The sequence below is a fragment of the Onychomys torridus genome, chromosome 19, assembly GCF_903995425.1.
Source record: "Onychomys torridus chromosome 19, mOncTor1.1, whole genome shotgun sequence".
Classification (NCBI taxonomy): Eukaryota; Metazoa; Chordata; class Mammalia; order Rodentia; family Cricetidae; genus Onychomys; species Onychomys torridus.
The window spans coordinates 11,986,228-11,998,750 of NC_050461.1; the positions used below are offsets into that span (position 1 = coordinate 11,986,228).

Consider the following 12,523-nt stretch of genomic DNA (forward strand, 5'->3'; position numbering starts at 1 on the left):
TTAACTGGGGCTAGTAATTAGAAATTGTTACTGTGGTGACCTAAGACATTGCTTATTAAGAATATCATGGTGAGGGTGGGGCTTGGGGGTGGAGAGATGGCTTCAGTGGTTAAGAGCACTGGCTGCTCTTTCAGAGGATATGGGTTCAATTCCCAGCATGCACACAGTGGCTCACATCTAATCCCAAGGAATCCAGTACCCTTTCTGGATTCTGTGGACACCAGGCATGCATGTGGTGGGCAAACACTCATACACATAAAATAAATCTTAAAAAACAAGACAAAAGAGTAGCTGTGGGGTTGGAGAGATGGCTTAGCAGTTAAGAGCATGTGCTACTCTTCAGAGGATCTGAGTTCAGTTCCTGGGCAGTTCATAACATCTGTAACTCCAGCTCCATGGGACCAGACCTCCTCTTCTGGCAACTGCACTCATGTGCACCCCCTCAATACATATACAGGTAATTAAAGGCTCGTTGCAAACCTAGGCATATTAATAGTGTCTACTTGACATATTACTTCATAAATAACTTTAAGTTTTATTTCCTGATAAATTTCTTTTTTATTTCTTCTTGCTTTTGGTCAGGGTTTCTCTGCATAGCCCTGGCTGGCCTAGAACTTGCTATGTAGACCAGGCTGGCCTCAAACTCATGGAGATCCTGAGAGTGCTGAGATTAAAGATGCGCACCACCATACCCAGCCCTCCTGGTATTAGACAATGCTCAAGGGACAGAACACAAATTATATAGTTGGCTACACATTTCAAACTGTGCAAACTTTAGAATTCTTTAGAGACTAAGAAGCTCGGGTGTATGTTTTAGTAGGAATAAATAGCAGTGGGCACCGAAGGAAAGCAAAATCCTGAGGTAGACAGAGGGCATCTGCCTCTAGTCACATTCTATAGGACATGAGTGGCTGTTTAAGAAAGTGTACCTGATTACATCATGGTTCTTTATCAGAGGTTGTGCAGAATTCCTAATAGTTTTTTTTTTTTTTAACCGATTAAGGGACTGGGTCATTAAGAAGGATTAATCCTTTATATTTATAGGATTCTTGTTGCTGTGGGTTAGATGGAGGCTGGGAATAATCTCCTAGGATTTCTTTTGTTTTTGGAACTGTTGTAGTCTATCAGCTGGCACACACACTACCATACAGGTGGTGTGCACACAGACTGCTGTATAGGTGGTGTGCACACTCACTGCCATACATGTGGTGTGCACACAGACTGTCATACAGGTGGTGTGCACACACACTACCATACAGGTGGTGTGCACACAGACTGCTGTATAGGTGGTGTGCACACTCACTGCCATACAGGTGGTGTGCACACAGACTGCTGTACATGTGGTGTGCACACACAGACTGCCATACATGTGGTGTGCACACGAGACTGTCATACAGGTGGTGTTCACACAGACTGCTGTACAGGTGGTGTGCACACAGACTGTCATACAGGTGGTGTGCACACAGACTGCTGTACAGGTGGTGTGCACACAGATTGTCATACAGGTGGTGTGCACACAGACTGCTGTACATGTGGTGTGCACACAGACTGTCATACAGGTGGTGTGCACACAGACTGCCGTACAGGTGGTGTGCACACAGACTGCCATACATGTGGTGTGCACACAGACTGCCATACAGGTGGTGTGCACACAGACTGCCATACAGGTGGTGTGCACACAGACTGCCGTACATGTGGTGTGCACACAGACTGTTGTACAGGTGGTGTGCACACAGACTGTCATACAGGTGGTGTGCACACAGACTGCTGTATAGGTGGTGTGCACATAGACTGCCATACAGGTGGTGTGCACACAGACTGCTGTACATGTGGTGTGCACACACAGACTGCCATACATGTGGTGTGCACACAGACTGCCATACAGGTGGTGTGCACACAGACTGCCGTACATGTGGTGTGCACACAGACTGCCATACAGGTGGTGTGCACACAGACTGCTGTACATGTGGTGTGCACACAGACTGCCATACATGTGGTGTGCACACAGACTGTCATACAGGTGGTGTGCACACAGACTGCTGTACATGTGGTGTGCACACAGACTGTCATACAGGTGGTGTGCACACAGACTGCTGTACAGGTGGTGTGCACACAGACTGTCATACAGGTGGTATGCACACAGACTGCTATACATGTGGTGTGCACACAGACTGCCATACAGGTGGTGTGCACACAGACTGCCATACAGGTGGTGTGCATACAGACTGCTGTATAGGTGGTGTGCACACAGACTGCCGGACATGTGGTGTGCACACAGACTGTTGTACAGGTGGTGTGCACACAGACTGCTGTACATGTGGTGTGCATACAGACTGCCATACAGTTGGTGTGAATACATGAGCAGGGCAGTAATGGCTGGAAGAAAATTTTCAGAATAAGAGCTCTGAAAGAGTGTTGTACTGGGGTTTCAGAGCGGCAGAGGGAGGGAGTGTAATTTCCTTCAGTGGGGACCATAGTTCATACTAACAAACAAGAAAACTTCGAGGTATAAGGTGCCCAAGAGCTGACACAGACCAGGTCACAGGGCAGTGCAGGAAGTTCTGTGTCAAAATGGTCTGCACCCAGAAGTTTGGACAACGAAAGCAACAAGGACTGGTGCTGCATATTTCGTTACAAACAGTAAAGGAGATCACAGTGGTCCTTGAGGAAAGAGGAACTTTACAGGAATGAGGGACCTTGCAGAGATGAGCTTGGCATTATTTTAACTTTGGGCTTAAAATTCCCTGTTAACTATCTCCAAGAAAAAAGCATTTCAGGACTCCTGCTTTCAACATACATCCTTGTCTGCATCTGTTATGTTGCTATAACAGGACACCTGACACTGGTTGATTTATAAAGAAAGAGGGTTTATTTGGCTCACAGTCCTGGAGACTGGAAAGTATAGGAGCATGATGGCAGCATCTGTTAAGACTCTTACTGCAGAAGTGGAAGGGTGTGTGTGGATGTGTGCACAGAGAGACGAGAGGGGCCAAGACTGCTTTATACAACTCACTCTGATGGTGAACAGCGCTGTCTTCAGAGAGTGAACAGTCACTCACACGAGAACAGCACTCATCTTTCTAATGAGCAAACCACCTCTCACAGGCCCCCATTCTGCATGTGCTGCCCTGGGGGAGCCAGCTTCAACTTGAGTTTAGCTGCGGCCAACCATAATCACACCAGAGCAGTCACATTACCTAGAACCACATAGCCTCCTTCTGTCGAAAAGTAAGTTCCTGTTTCCATGGGCCCTTCAAAGCACGGGGTCACGCTAAATGTTTGAGAGGCAGAGGTGATGGAGGCGCCATTGAGCTGCAGATTGCCAAGGCAGCCGCTGAAACTGTAGACGGAGTTAATCTGAAGGAAGAAGAAGAGGTTACTTCAAATCCCCTCGCCCAGCGCTAGATGCACCATGGGAAAGCAAACCAGTGAGTCTGGAGAGGAAGAGACACTCCTTGTTTATTCTGCCTTTCTGAATAATCAATATTGCTCCAGGTAATTACTTTTAACTAATTCATCGAAGCTGGAATTTTGTCTTTCATAACATCAGCGTGTAGTAATTAAGCCATGGAAATGTTTCCACAGGCTGTGACGAAATAAGTTGCAGTTGTGGCTTTCCAGTTGAAGATTGTTTAGTGTTATTCATTTGCCTCCAGGAATGACAGCTGGGCCCAAGATCATGATGTGGAGGAAAGTTCTATGCAAACGTAGGAAGCTTGCCGAACTGTCTTCATTAGCTCATAATGTAGTTGTGAATTACATACTACATTATTTATACTATTATTATGAACTATACTACTACGATAATTGTGAATCATATTACAGGACATGACAGTTGGGTCACTTTTAGACAATTGATTTTATACTACATTTGGAAACAGTGAAAAATGATTGTCACAGAATTGGGGCTGTTTACTTCAAGTCTAATTATACTGTGAGCTGCCTTTTCTAGGATCTTAACATTGTACTGACACTGTGATAAAATCAAATCTATGTCTAGATAAATTAAGTCCTTTGATACCTTCCTTTCACTGCGAAACATTTTAAAAACATGTAATAGTTACAATTCAATTTACAAAAATGTTTCTTATATTCTCAATTCTTCCACTTATACCCACACTCCTTGCATATTTAAAAATTCTATGGGAGAAAGAAAAAAATGGGCTGAATTTAAATGAGCAGAAGGTTTTTTTTTTTTTTTGATTTTTTTTTTCCACTCAGTAATATAGTGGAATGCCTTGTTCTCTGGTCTTGGTGCAGCGTTACATAAAATTATAGGGACTTGCCGAACTAATGAGATAACCCCGGAGACGTAAGTTTCATGACCTACCAAGCTTTTTTCATCTCACGTCTGTTTGAAAAGCAGAAGGTGACAGACAGCTGACTTTGTAACGTCCCAGGGCAGACAGGAAGCCCACGGGACAGCCTAGGATGCAGCTTCTCCAGCAAAACCCACTTCACTTTTGCCAGCTTCCTACTCTGTGAAACGAGGACCTGGAATCGGTGATCTTGCGGTTCAAGGGTCAGCGCCTCAGTCTCGCCACAGCTGGCTTACCTGGATATTTTTCACAGCCCTTCCGGGAGCCACTCCTCCCAAATAAATGGGACCCTTAATTTTCCAGGCGGCCCCACTTGGCGGAAGGCTTTCTTCTAGGACTCGCAGACCATCAGTGACCAGTCGGCCCCTGCTCCTTTCCCGAATAAATATCACCTGGATAGAGAGGAGGAAAGTAGCCCGGCTTAGTGATGGCCCCAAACTGGGGGAAGGTTGTGTTGTCTACCCTCCTAACCCTGGTATTGCCATGCTGTGGGAAGGCACAGAAAGTTCTCAGAACCGTGACCCCATCTCTGAAAACCTTCTTCCTTCCTCTTGGTGGGCTTTCGGCCATCCTGTTCTTCGAGTGTCATTAACTTTATTCCTTGATTCTTTGTCTCAGAGCAGACGTCTTTACAACTGTCTCTAGGCCTCCTTGCTTTATGTGTTCTGCCCCCCCCCCCCCCCATGCATTAGGGCAAGTGTTCAACTATTCCCTTATCTCTAGGTTGAATGGCCTAAAGCTATAGGTTCCATCTCTGAGTACGGGTTATGTTTTTGGCAGGGTGCTTTAGGAACCTCCTCCTAGCTGACCAGCTGTTGTGGGATATTCCTACACTGCGTGAAGGTGTATTGCTGTGCTTGGTATAATAAAATGCTGATCAGCCAATAGCAACGCAGGAGAGATAGGCGGGACTTCTGGGCAGAGAGAGCTCTCTGCAGAGTCCTTAGCCAGCGTGGAGAAAGCGGGATGGGTAGCATGGAGAGATGAGGTATGGAGCCATGTGACAGACCATAGGTTAAAAAAATAGGGCTTAATTTAAGTTATAAGAACCACTTAGGAACAAGCCTAAGCTAAGGCTTGGTTTTCATAATTAATACTGTCTCCGTGTTGTTATTTGTGAGCTGGCAGCCCAAAGAAAAATCCTTCTACAACCAGCCCCATTCTACAGTTAACTGTAACACACCATGTACAGTGGACTCCAAGAGCGCTCCATACTCACTGGCTACCTCCAGTGTTTAGGTACTCTTCATCAGAAGAGCCTGCCTTCCTAGTGGTTTACTCACTTCATACCTCCCACAGATTACTTTTTGAAAGAAAGTCAGCAATAGTTGTCAAAAATTCTGGCAAGTAGGGGAAAAGGAAAAAAATTCATTAGAAACTGAACTTTAGCTCACGCTGATTACTGGGACTTCGGTTAAAATAATTACAATTAGTCTGTGACTAAATATATGGCTCAAGACTTTTAAAATAAGCAATTAATAAATTATTGAAGTTGAACTCTGGGTGCACAGCCTCAGAATTTTGACATGGCTGTTTGTGTCAGGCCATAGCGTAGACTCAGTGCTCCTCCCCTGGGCAACGGCCGATACTTGCGACAGTGCCACTCTCGGTACTCAACTTACATCATGCCATAATCCATCGTTGTATTTCTCCTGGCTTCTGATCTTCAGTTTCTTGTGGCCAACATTAAACATGAAGACCAAGCGGCCGTGAGCCAAGAAGAGAGTCATGAAATCGTTCTCTTCTTGGTCTGAGACATAGAAAATCATCCCATGTGAGGAACGGGTTTTCAGACGAATGGAAAACTGAGATCTGGTAAAGGAAATGAGAAGTCACATATGTAAAGTGAGACTGGGAATGTTATTTCAATATAAAATTTCAAAGAAATACAGTCTAAGAAAGAATAGTCCCGAACAGCTTCTTTTGAATTAACCCTTACTACGAGCTAATGAATTTTATTGGGTAGGTGTGTTACTTAAAAAATGCAAATTCTTCTCTAGACCTATTTTAGAAATTTCAGGCCCAGAGGACCCCATGGACCTACATCTTTACTTTTCTATAGAGGTCTGTTATATATTTAATAAAGTCTTGTCTTGTTTGTGGATCTTATGGGGTCTTGCTTTGAAAATTAGTGTGATAGCTAATCTTGGTTGTCAATTTGACTATGTCCGGAATTAACTAAAACTCAAGCAGTTGGGTGTACCTGTGAGGGATTTTTCTTGGTTGGACTATTTGAGGTGGGAAGACCCACCCTAAACCTGGATCTTCTGAGGTCTGAAAAACCACCATAAATGTGGGCCACACCTCCTGGAGGCTGCTGATGTAACAGGACATGGGAGAGGGCAGCTTTGGTTCTTTGCTTGCTCTAAGTGTCTGGTAAGTCCATCTACCCTGCTGCAAAGTCTTCCTCTGTTGATATTAGAATCTACTCCTTTGGGACTGGGACAGAGATCAAACACCAGCTGAGACATCCACCTTCATGGGTGGAATAATTACCGGGTTCTTTGCCCTTCTGTGGGAAGACAGCCATTGCTTTACTAGCCAGACCACAGCCTGTGAGTCGCTCTAACAAATCCTCTTTTTATCCCTCTATATTCATTCTATCATCTCCTTTAAATCAGTGGTTCTCAACCTTCCTAATGCTGTGACCCTTTAACACAGTTCCTCATGCTGTGGTGACCCCTAACCATACAATTATTTTCATTGCTACTTCATAACTGTAATTTTGCTATTGTTATGAATCATAAAGTAAATATCTGGTTTTCTATGGTGTTAGGTGACCCCTGTGAAAGGGTCACTCGACCCTCAAAGGGGTCTTGACCCACAGGTTGAGAACCACTGCTCTAGGGACTCCTATCTAATAAAATTAGTAAACACTAAAAACCAACATGTTAAATTATCTTATTGCCTAGAACTTTAGCTCCAAGTGTGGGTAAGTCACGTTTATTAAGTTTCCTTCGTGAAGAATACAAAACACTGATTTTGCCTGCTGGGTACATAAACACTATGAAAAGGAATCTTTAATAGGGATTTGTAAAGAAGTAATGGGGTTTGAGGCAGCTGGAGGGCCGCAGATAGACAAGAACATCTGTATTTTCTGGGTCTTTCCATCACTAGAAGTTTAGGGGCATGCTCATTCACAATCTGAATGCCATCTCTGTGGGGGAGGGGAGGGGATGGATGTCAAGTCAGCAGATGGGCCATTTGGAACTCCCCCTGATTAAGGTTCCTCTTCTTTGAGCAACCTTGGTAAACTGCGAGAATGCTATTCTATGTGCTGTCCACTTGGAGAGATTTCTTGGAAGGAAGGAATCACATATGGTTTGGTATACAGTTTGACAAGAAAAAAAGACAGGATTAGGAAGGCACAGAAAGGAAAGGGAGGAGAAAGCGGCAGTGACAAAGGAGGACTGAGCATGGCACGAAGCTCCCAGAAGGTAGTGCACTCCTTTACTTTTCACCGAAGTCTCCTTGTACGTGTTCGAACTCTTGGCGGCTGTTGGCCGTGCCTCCGTATTGATAGGCATGCTCTATTGTTCTGGGGCTGCTGGAGAGGTGGCACTGAGAGTCTCTTGGAGCCTTCCGCTCGGGGAACTTCAGGCCAACAGGGTCCCATGAAGAAGGTTCATCCTTATTTTTCTCTCCCTGTAGGAAAAAAGTGAAGCGGAGAGATGGCAAGTGGAGCAACTGGTGACAAAACCGAACATGCGACGTCTTTACCCTTAATGAGAATGCAGAAGTAGCAAAGGGGCTGTTACTCGTGAGTTTCCCATTCATGAAACAACAGGCTACGTTTCCTTCTAGCATCATGAACAAGCAAAAGCAGCAGTAACCACACAGCATGTTAGCAGACCCAGAATTCTAGTCCGTGATTATAAAACTGCATGCAAGTACAGCTTTAGAGACAACTGCTCTGTCACTCAAATTCAATGCATACAATAACAGTTATCAATAAAACAGCCTTGAGAGAATCAGTCAATAAAATCTTCACATAGCTGCAACATCACATTAATACAGTATTATTTATATACGCTGTGTAAAAAGTTGAGAGAGCAGGGCTGGAGAAGTGGGCTAGTGATTAAGAGCACTGGCTTCACTTCCAGAGCACCTGGGTTTGGTTCCCAGTACCCACATGACAGCTCACAGCAGTCATTAGCTCCAGTTCCATGAGATCTGATGATCTCTTCCAATCTCCTTGGGCACCAGACATGTACATGGAGCACAGACATGCATGCAGTCAGAACACTCATACATATAAATAAATCTTTAAAGAGCTGGAAAATATTTAGGATTATTTTTTGGCAACAGACTATGTAAAGAAACTTTGTGTGATAGAATCAATATAAAACAGCATTTTAAAATATAAAATACAGAAATCTTTTCTTTGATGATTTGTTATGCCTTTCAAATTGCCCTGCTGATGCTGAAATGTAGTGTTGTGAAACTATTGGATAATCTTAAATGATTAGTAGTCTATTTCTGAGGTAAAATAAAAATGTAAATAAAATCAAGTATGTAATTATTTATTCACTATTCAAAGCAAACATTTATTGGATGGGTATAGGTGGAGATAAAAGAAAATCAATGTTCCTGCATGCATTCTGTGGGTGCTATGTGGTGGGCATTCTGTGGGTGCTATGTGGTGGGCATTTCGTGGGTGCTATGTGGTGGGCATTCTGTGGGTGCTATGTGGTGGGCATTCTGTGGGTGCTATGTGGTAGGGACTAGAATGGTGAGAGATGACTGTCAGTTTTTAAGAACTGATATCAATTTGGAGAAAGAAGTCTATAAAAAGAAACTGGGACTCGAGTTGGTGACAGAGAGAAAGGTCTTCAGATGATGGGCTAGAGGGAGAGATTTGCTTTTAGGCCATGAGGATCCACACAGGTTTTAAAGCAGGGAGTGGTCAGATCTGACCCACTCAGGAAGCTGATAGGAGAGATGTTTGGCAGCAGGAAGGGCTGGAGAGCCTGGCAAGATGTTCAGTATTATTGAGTGTGCTTGTTGACCCTCTCCTGAATTCCTGCTGAAGTGTCAGATCTACACACATCAACAAACAAACAACCCCCCCCCCCCCAACCAAACACACAGTTGTTCTGGGAAGGTTTATCTGAAGGTTTATTTATTTATTTATTTTAACCAGCAGAACAAAGAGATGTGAGGTTTCTGGAAACACCACTCTGATTAGAAAGAATGGTATACAGCTCTTAATCTCATATGAGCAAAGCAACCTCTAAGAAACTCAGTGCCATTCTATAACTATCCTTGGAATCCAGATGTGCTGCCAGGCTAATTAGGTACAAATGGGCTGTGCCAGGGCTGGTCCCAGGGCAGCAGCTCTTCTAAAGACTCTGGCAGTGGAGAGTCTCATAGTGGGAGCTGAGTTGGAGAAAGGGAGATGGGGCTCAAAGACTAACAATGTCCTAAAGGAAAGCCTACCCAATACTAGCATCCCCCATTCCTTCCTCACAAAGTTCATAGGACTCAGCGATTCATTGCTAGAGGGCAAGTTTCCCTTCTGATGGAGGAAATGCACCTAATTATCTTTAGTTTGGGGTCCATATGCTCACCTACAAAAAATTACCATAGTTTTATGTTGTAGAATATAATTTTAAGATGTGTTACATTGCTGTGGAACATTTGTTTAGTGTTGCAAAGATGTGTTGCATTCTTTTATGTTGTATTTGTTTAGGTCTGTGAAGCTGTGTTACTTTGCCTGTCTAAAACACCTGATTGGTCTAACAAAGTGCTGAATGGCCAATACCAAGGCAGGAGAAAGGATAGGTGGGGCTGGCAGGCAGAGAGAATAAATAGGAAGAGAAATCTGGGAGGAGAGATAAAAGAATGAGAAAAGGAGGAGAGGAGGAGGACACAAGGGGCCAGCCACCCAGCTACACAGTGAGCCATGGAGTAAGAAGTAATGTAAGGTGTATAGAAATAGAGAAAGCTAAAAGCCCAGAGGCAAAAGATAAATGGGATAATTTAATAAAAGCTGGCTAGAAACAAGCCAAGCTAATGCTGGGCATTTATAAGTAATAAGTCTCTGTGTGTATTTTTTTTGGAGCTGGGTAGTGGGCCCTCAAAGAACATAGAGCCAAAAGAGCAAAAAAACAAAAACAAAAACAAAAGCAAAAATACCCCAAAACCCCCAATCAAAACAAGTACAGTTTCAAACCAAGAATGACCAAAAGTGAGGCTCTAATGCAGATTAAGAAGTTTCTATGGTGATATTTTCTTTGTGAACCCCAATAAAGCTTATCTGAGAGTCAGAGGAAAAAGCCAGCCACTATATTAAACATAGAAGGCAGACAGTGGTAGCACACGCCTTTAATCCTAGCATTCAGAGCCAGGCATGGTGGCACACGCTTTTAATCCCAGCACTAACCACGGAGGTCTGGAGTCTGTACAGACAGACAGGATGTGATAGAGGTGGGCAGAAAGAGGAAGTGATGTAGCTGGGCAGAGAGAGGAAGTGAGGGAGCAGGGTCAGAAAGGCATATAGTTGTGGGTATACACGAAGTAGGTCTCTTTGGAAGCTGAGGAGTTGGTGAGGTGAGGTGAGCTTGTCCTATTCTGATCTCTCAGCTTTAACCCCAGTATCTGGCTTTGGGTTTTTTTTTTAATTAATAAGACCATTTAGCAATTCGTCTTACAAGTTTCTTCCAAACCCTCATTATAGTCTAGTCAGAATCTTACAATGGGAAACATAGGCATGTTTGTCTCAAGGAGGGGGGCCTGATAGAGATGCTTTGTACAAGGCTTGGAAAATGGAAGGGGTTAGGAGTTAGGGGTTTCCCCCACCCTCCTGTTCCAGTGAGAGGGATCTTGCTCTTTCACACTCAATTCAAAAACTAAATTGGACTCCCAGGCTGAGCAAGCATAGCGTGACGTGGACTGGGACTGTACCAGCTGACCAGCCTTTCTCTGTTTCAGTGTGGGGGTTTGGAGAATAGGTAGAAGAACTTGCTGTTCCTTCTCTGCTGCAAAACTGAATGAACTCTGACATCTTTCTGTACAGCAACCCAATACTCTAAATTTTCTGTGGATATATGCTCTTGATAATGATGAAAAAGACCAGTTATAGCTGAGTTATTTACTGCTATACAATAAAGACATTCAGCTTACTGTCTTTATGGGCACATGCATGGGGATTCTCAGGGAACCCCTTCAGACCTTGCCTTTGCCAGGGTGATCTCCTTTTAGAGCATATAAGTTACAACCCTGCTAGTAGCGTCAACTTTAATTCATCACCATTTTATGTGGGCCAGATAACAGCAACTAGTTGAGTGAGCAAAGAAAAAGCAGACAATTGTGATAAAGACAAGGGGATTTCTCAGGCAGTCCAAGAGAAGACAAAGTGGAGTAGGGTCCTCAACAGGAATTCGGGACTGGACAGAATCTAGGTGCTTGCTTTGTGGAGGCTTCTGGTATCTCAGTATTTTCTCTCTCTCTCTCTCTCTCTCTCTCTCTCTCTCTCCCTCTCCCTCTCCCTCTCCCTCTCCCTCTCCCTCTCCCTCTCCCTCTCCCTCTGTCTCTTTCTCTCGCTTTCTCCTTTCTCTTCAGGGCAGTCTTCTGGCCTTCATTCTTTCTAGAAAGCCCCTTTCTGTGTCCACGGCTGACACAGTGCTCTAAGGCTTACAGGATCTGTAGTCAATGATCAGAACAGCTTCCTTAGGTTCCTTCACAAGGAAGATGATTTCCTAGTCCTGCTCAGTTCAGGGGATACATACTAGTCCAATCACCTATATCCAGGGAAGTGGGTGTCATAGTCCTAAACCACAGGACCTAGAGAGTGGGTAGGGAGTCAGTTCTTAGAAAAGAGTGGTTGGCCAGATACCCACAGTGACCCCATCAGTGAACAAACTGTTCACTATTATGTTACAAATGAAAATTTCCCAGTTCATCTTAAAGCATATCTTAAAACATGGAAAAAACTTTAAGCCTGGAACACAGTTTTGTAAGATAGGTCTTCTCAAGGACCTATGGGGAAATACAAAATCAGTGTTACCTCTTTGGTAACATGATTTGCCTTGATCTAGTAATTCTATCTCCTGGAATCTATTCTAAAAATTTATTCAACTATGCACTCAGAGGAAGGGATTGTGAAAATAAATTATTATAACCCAAACCCTTTAATGCAAACTTGATAAAAATTTATATCAGGATTGGGTGTGGTGGCACTTTTGGGAGGAAGAGGCAGGCAG

At 43.9% G+C, this 12,523-nt stretch overlaps 1 protein-coding gene across 2 annotated transcripts in view; it reads right to left on the bottom strand.

Annotated features, from left to right (window-relative positions):
• Lama4 (laminin subunit alpha 4) overlaps positions 1–12,523 on the bottom strand; it is a 148,957-nt gene that overhangs the window by 9,226 nt on the left and 127,208 nt on the right. For both annotated transcript variants that reach the window (XM_036169087.1, XM_036169086.1), the window contains exons 31-34: positions 7,774–7,964; positions 5,942–6,131; positions 4,556–4,711; positions 3,198–3,357 (exon numbers count right to left, since the gene is read on the bottom strand). In XM_036169087.1, the coding sequence (XP_036024980.1) occupies positions 3,198–3,357; positions 4,556–4,711; positions 5,942–6,131; positions 7,774–7,964 (697 nt within the window). The remainder of the gene's footprint in view (positions 1–3,197; positions 3,358–4,555; positions 4,712–5,941; positions 6,132–7,773; positions 7,965–12,523) is intronic.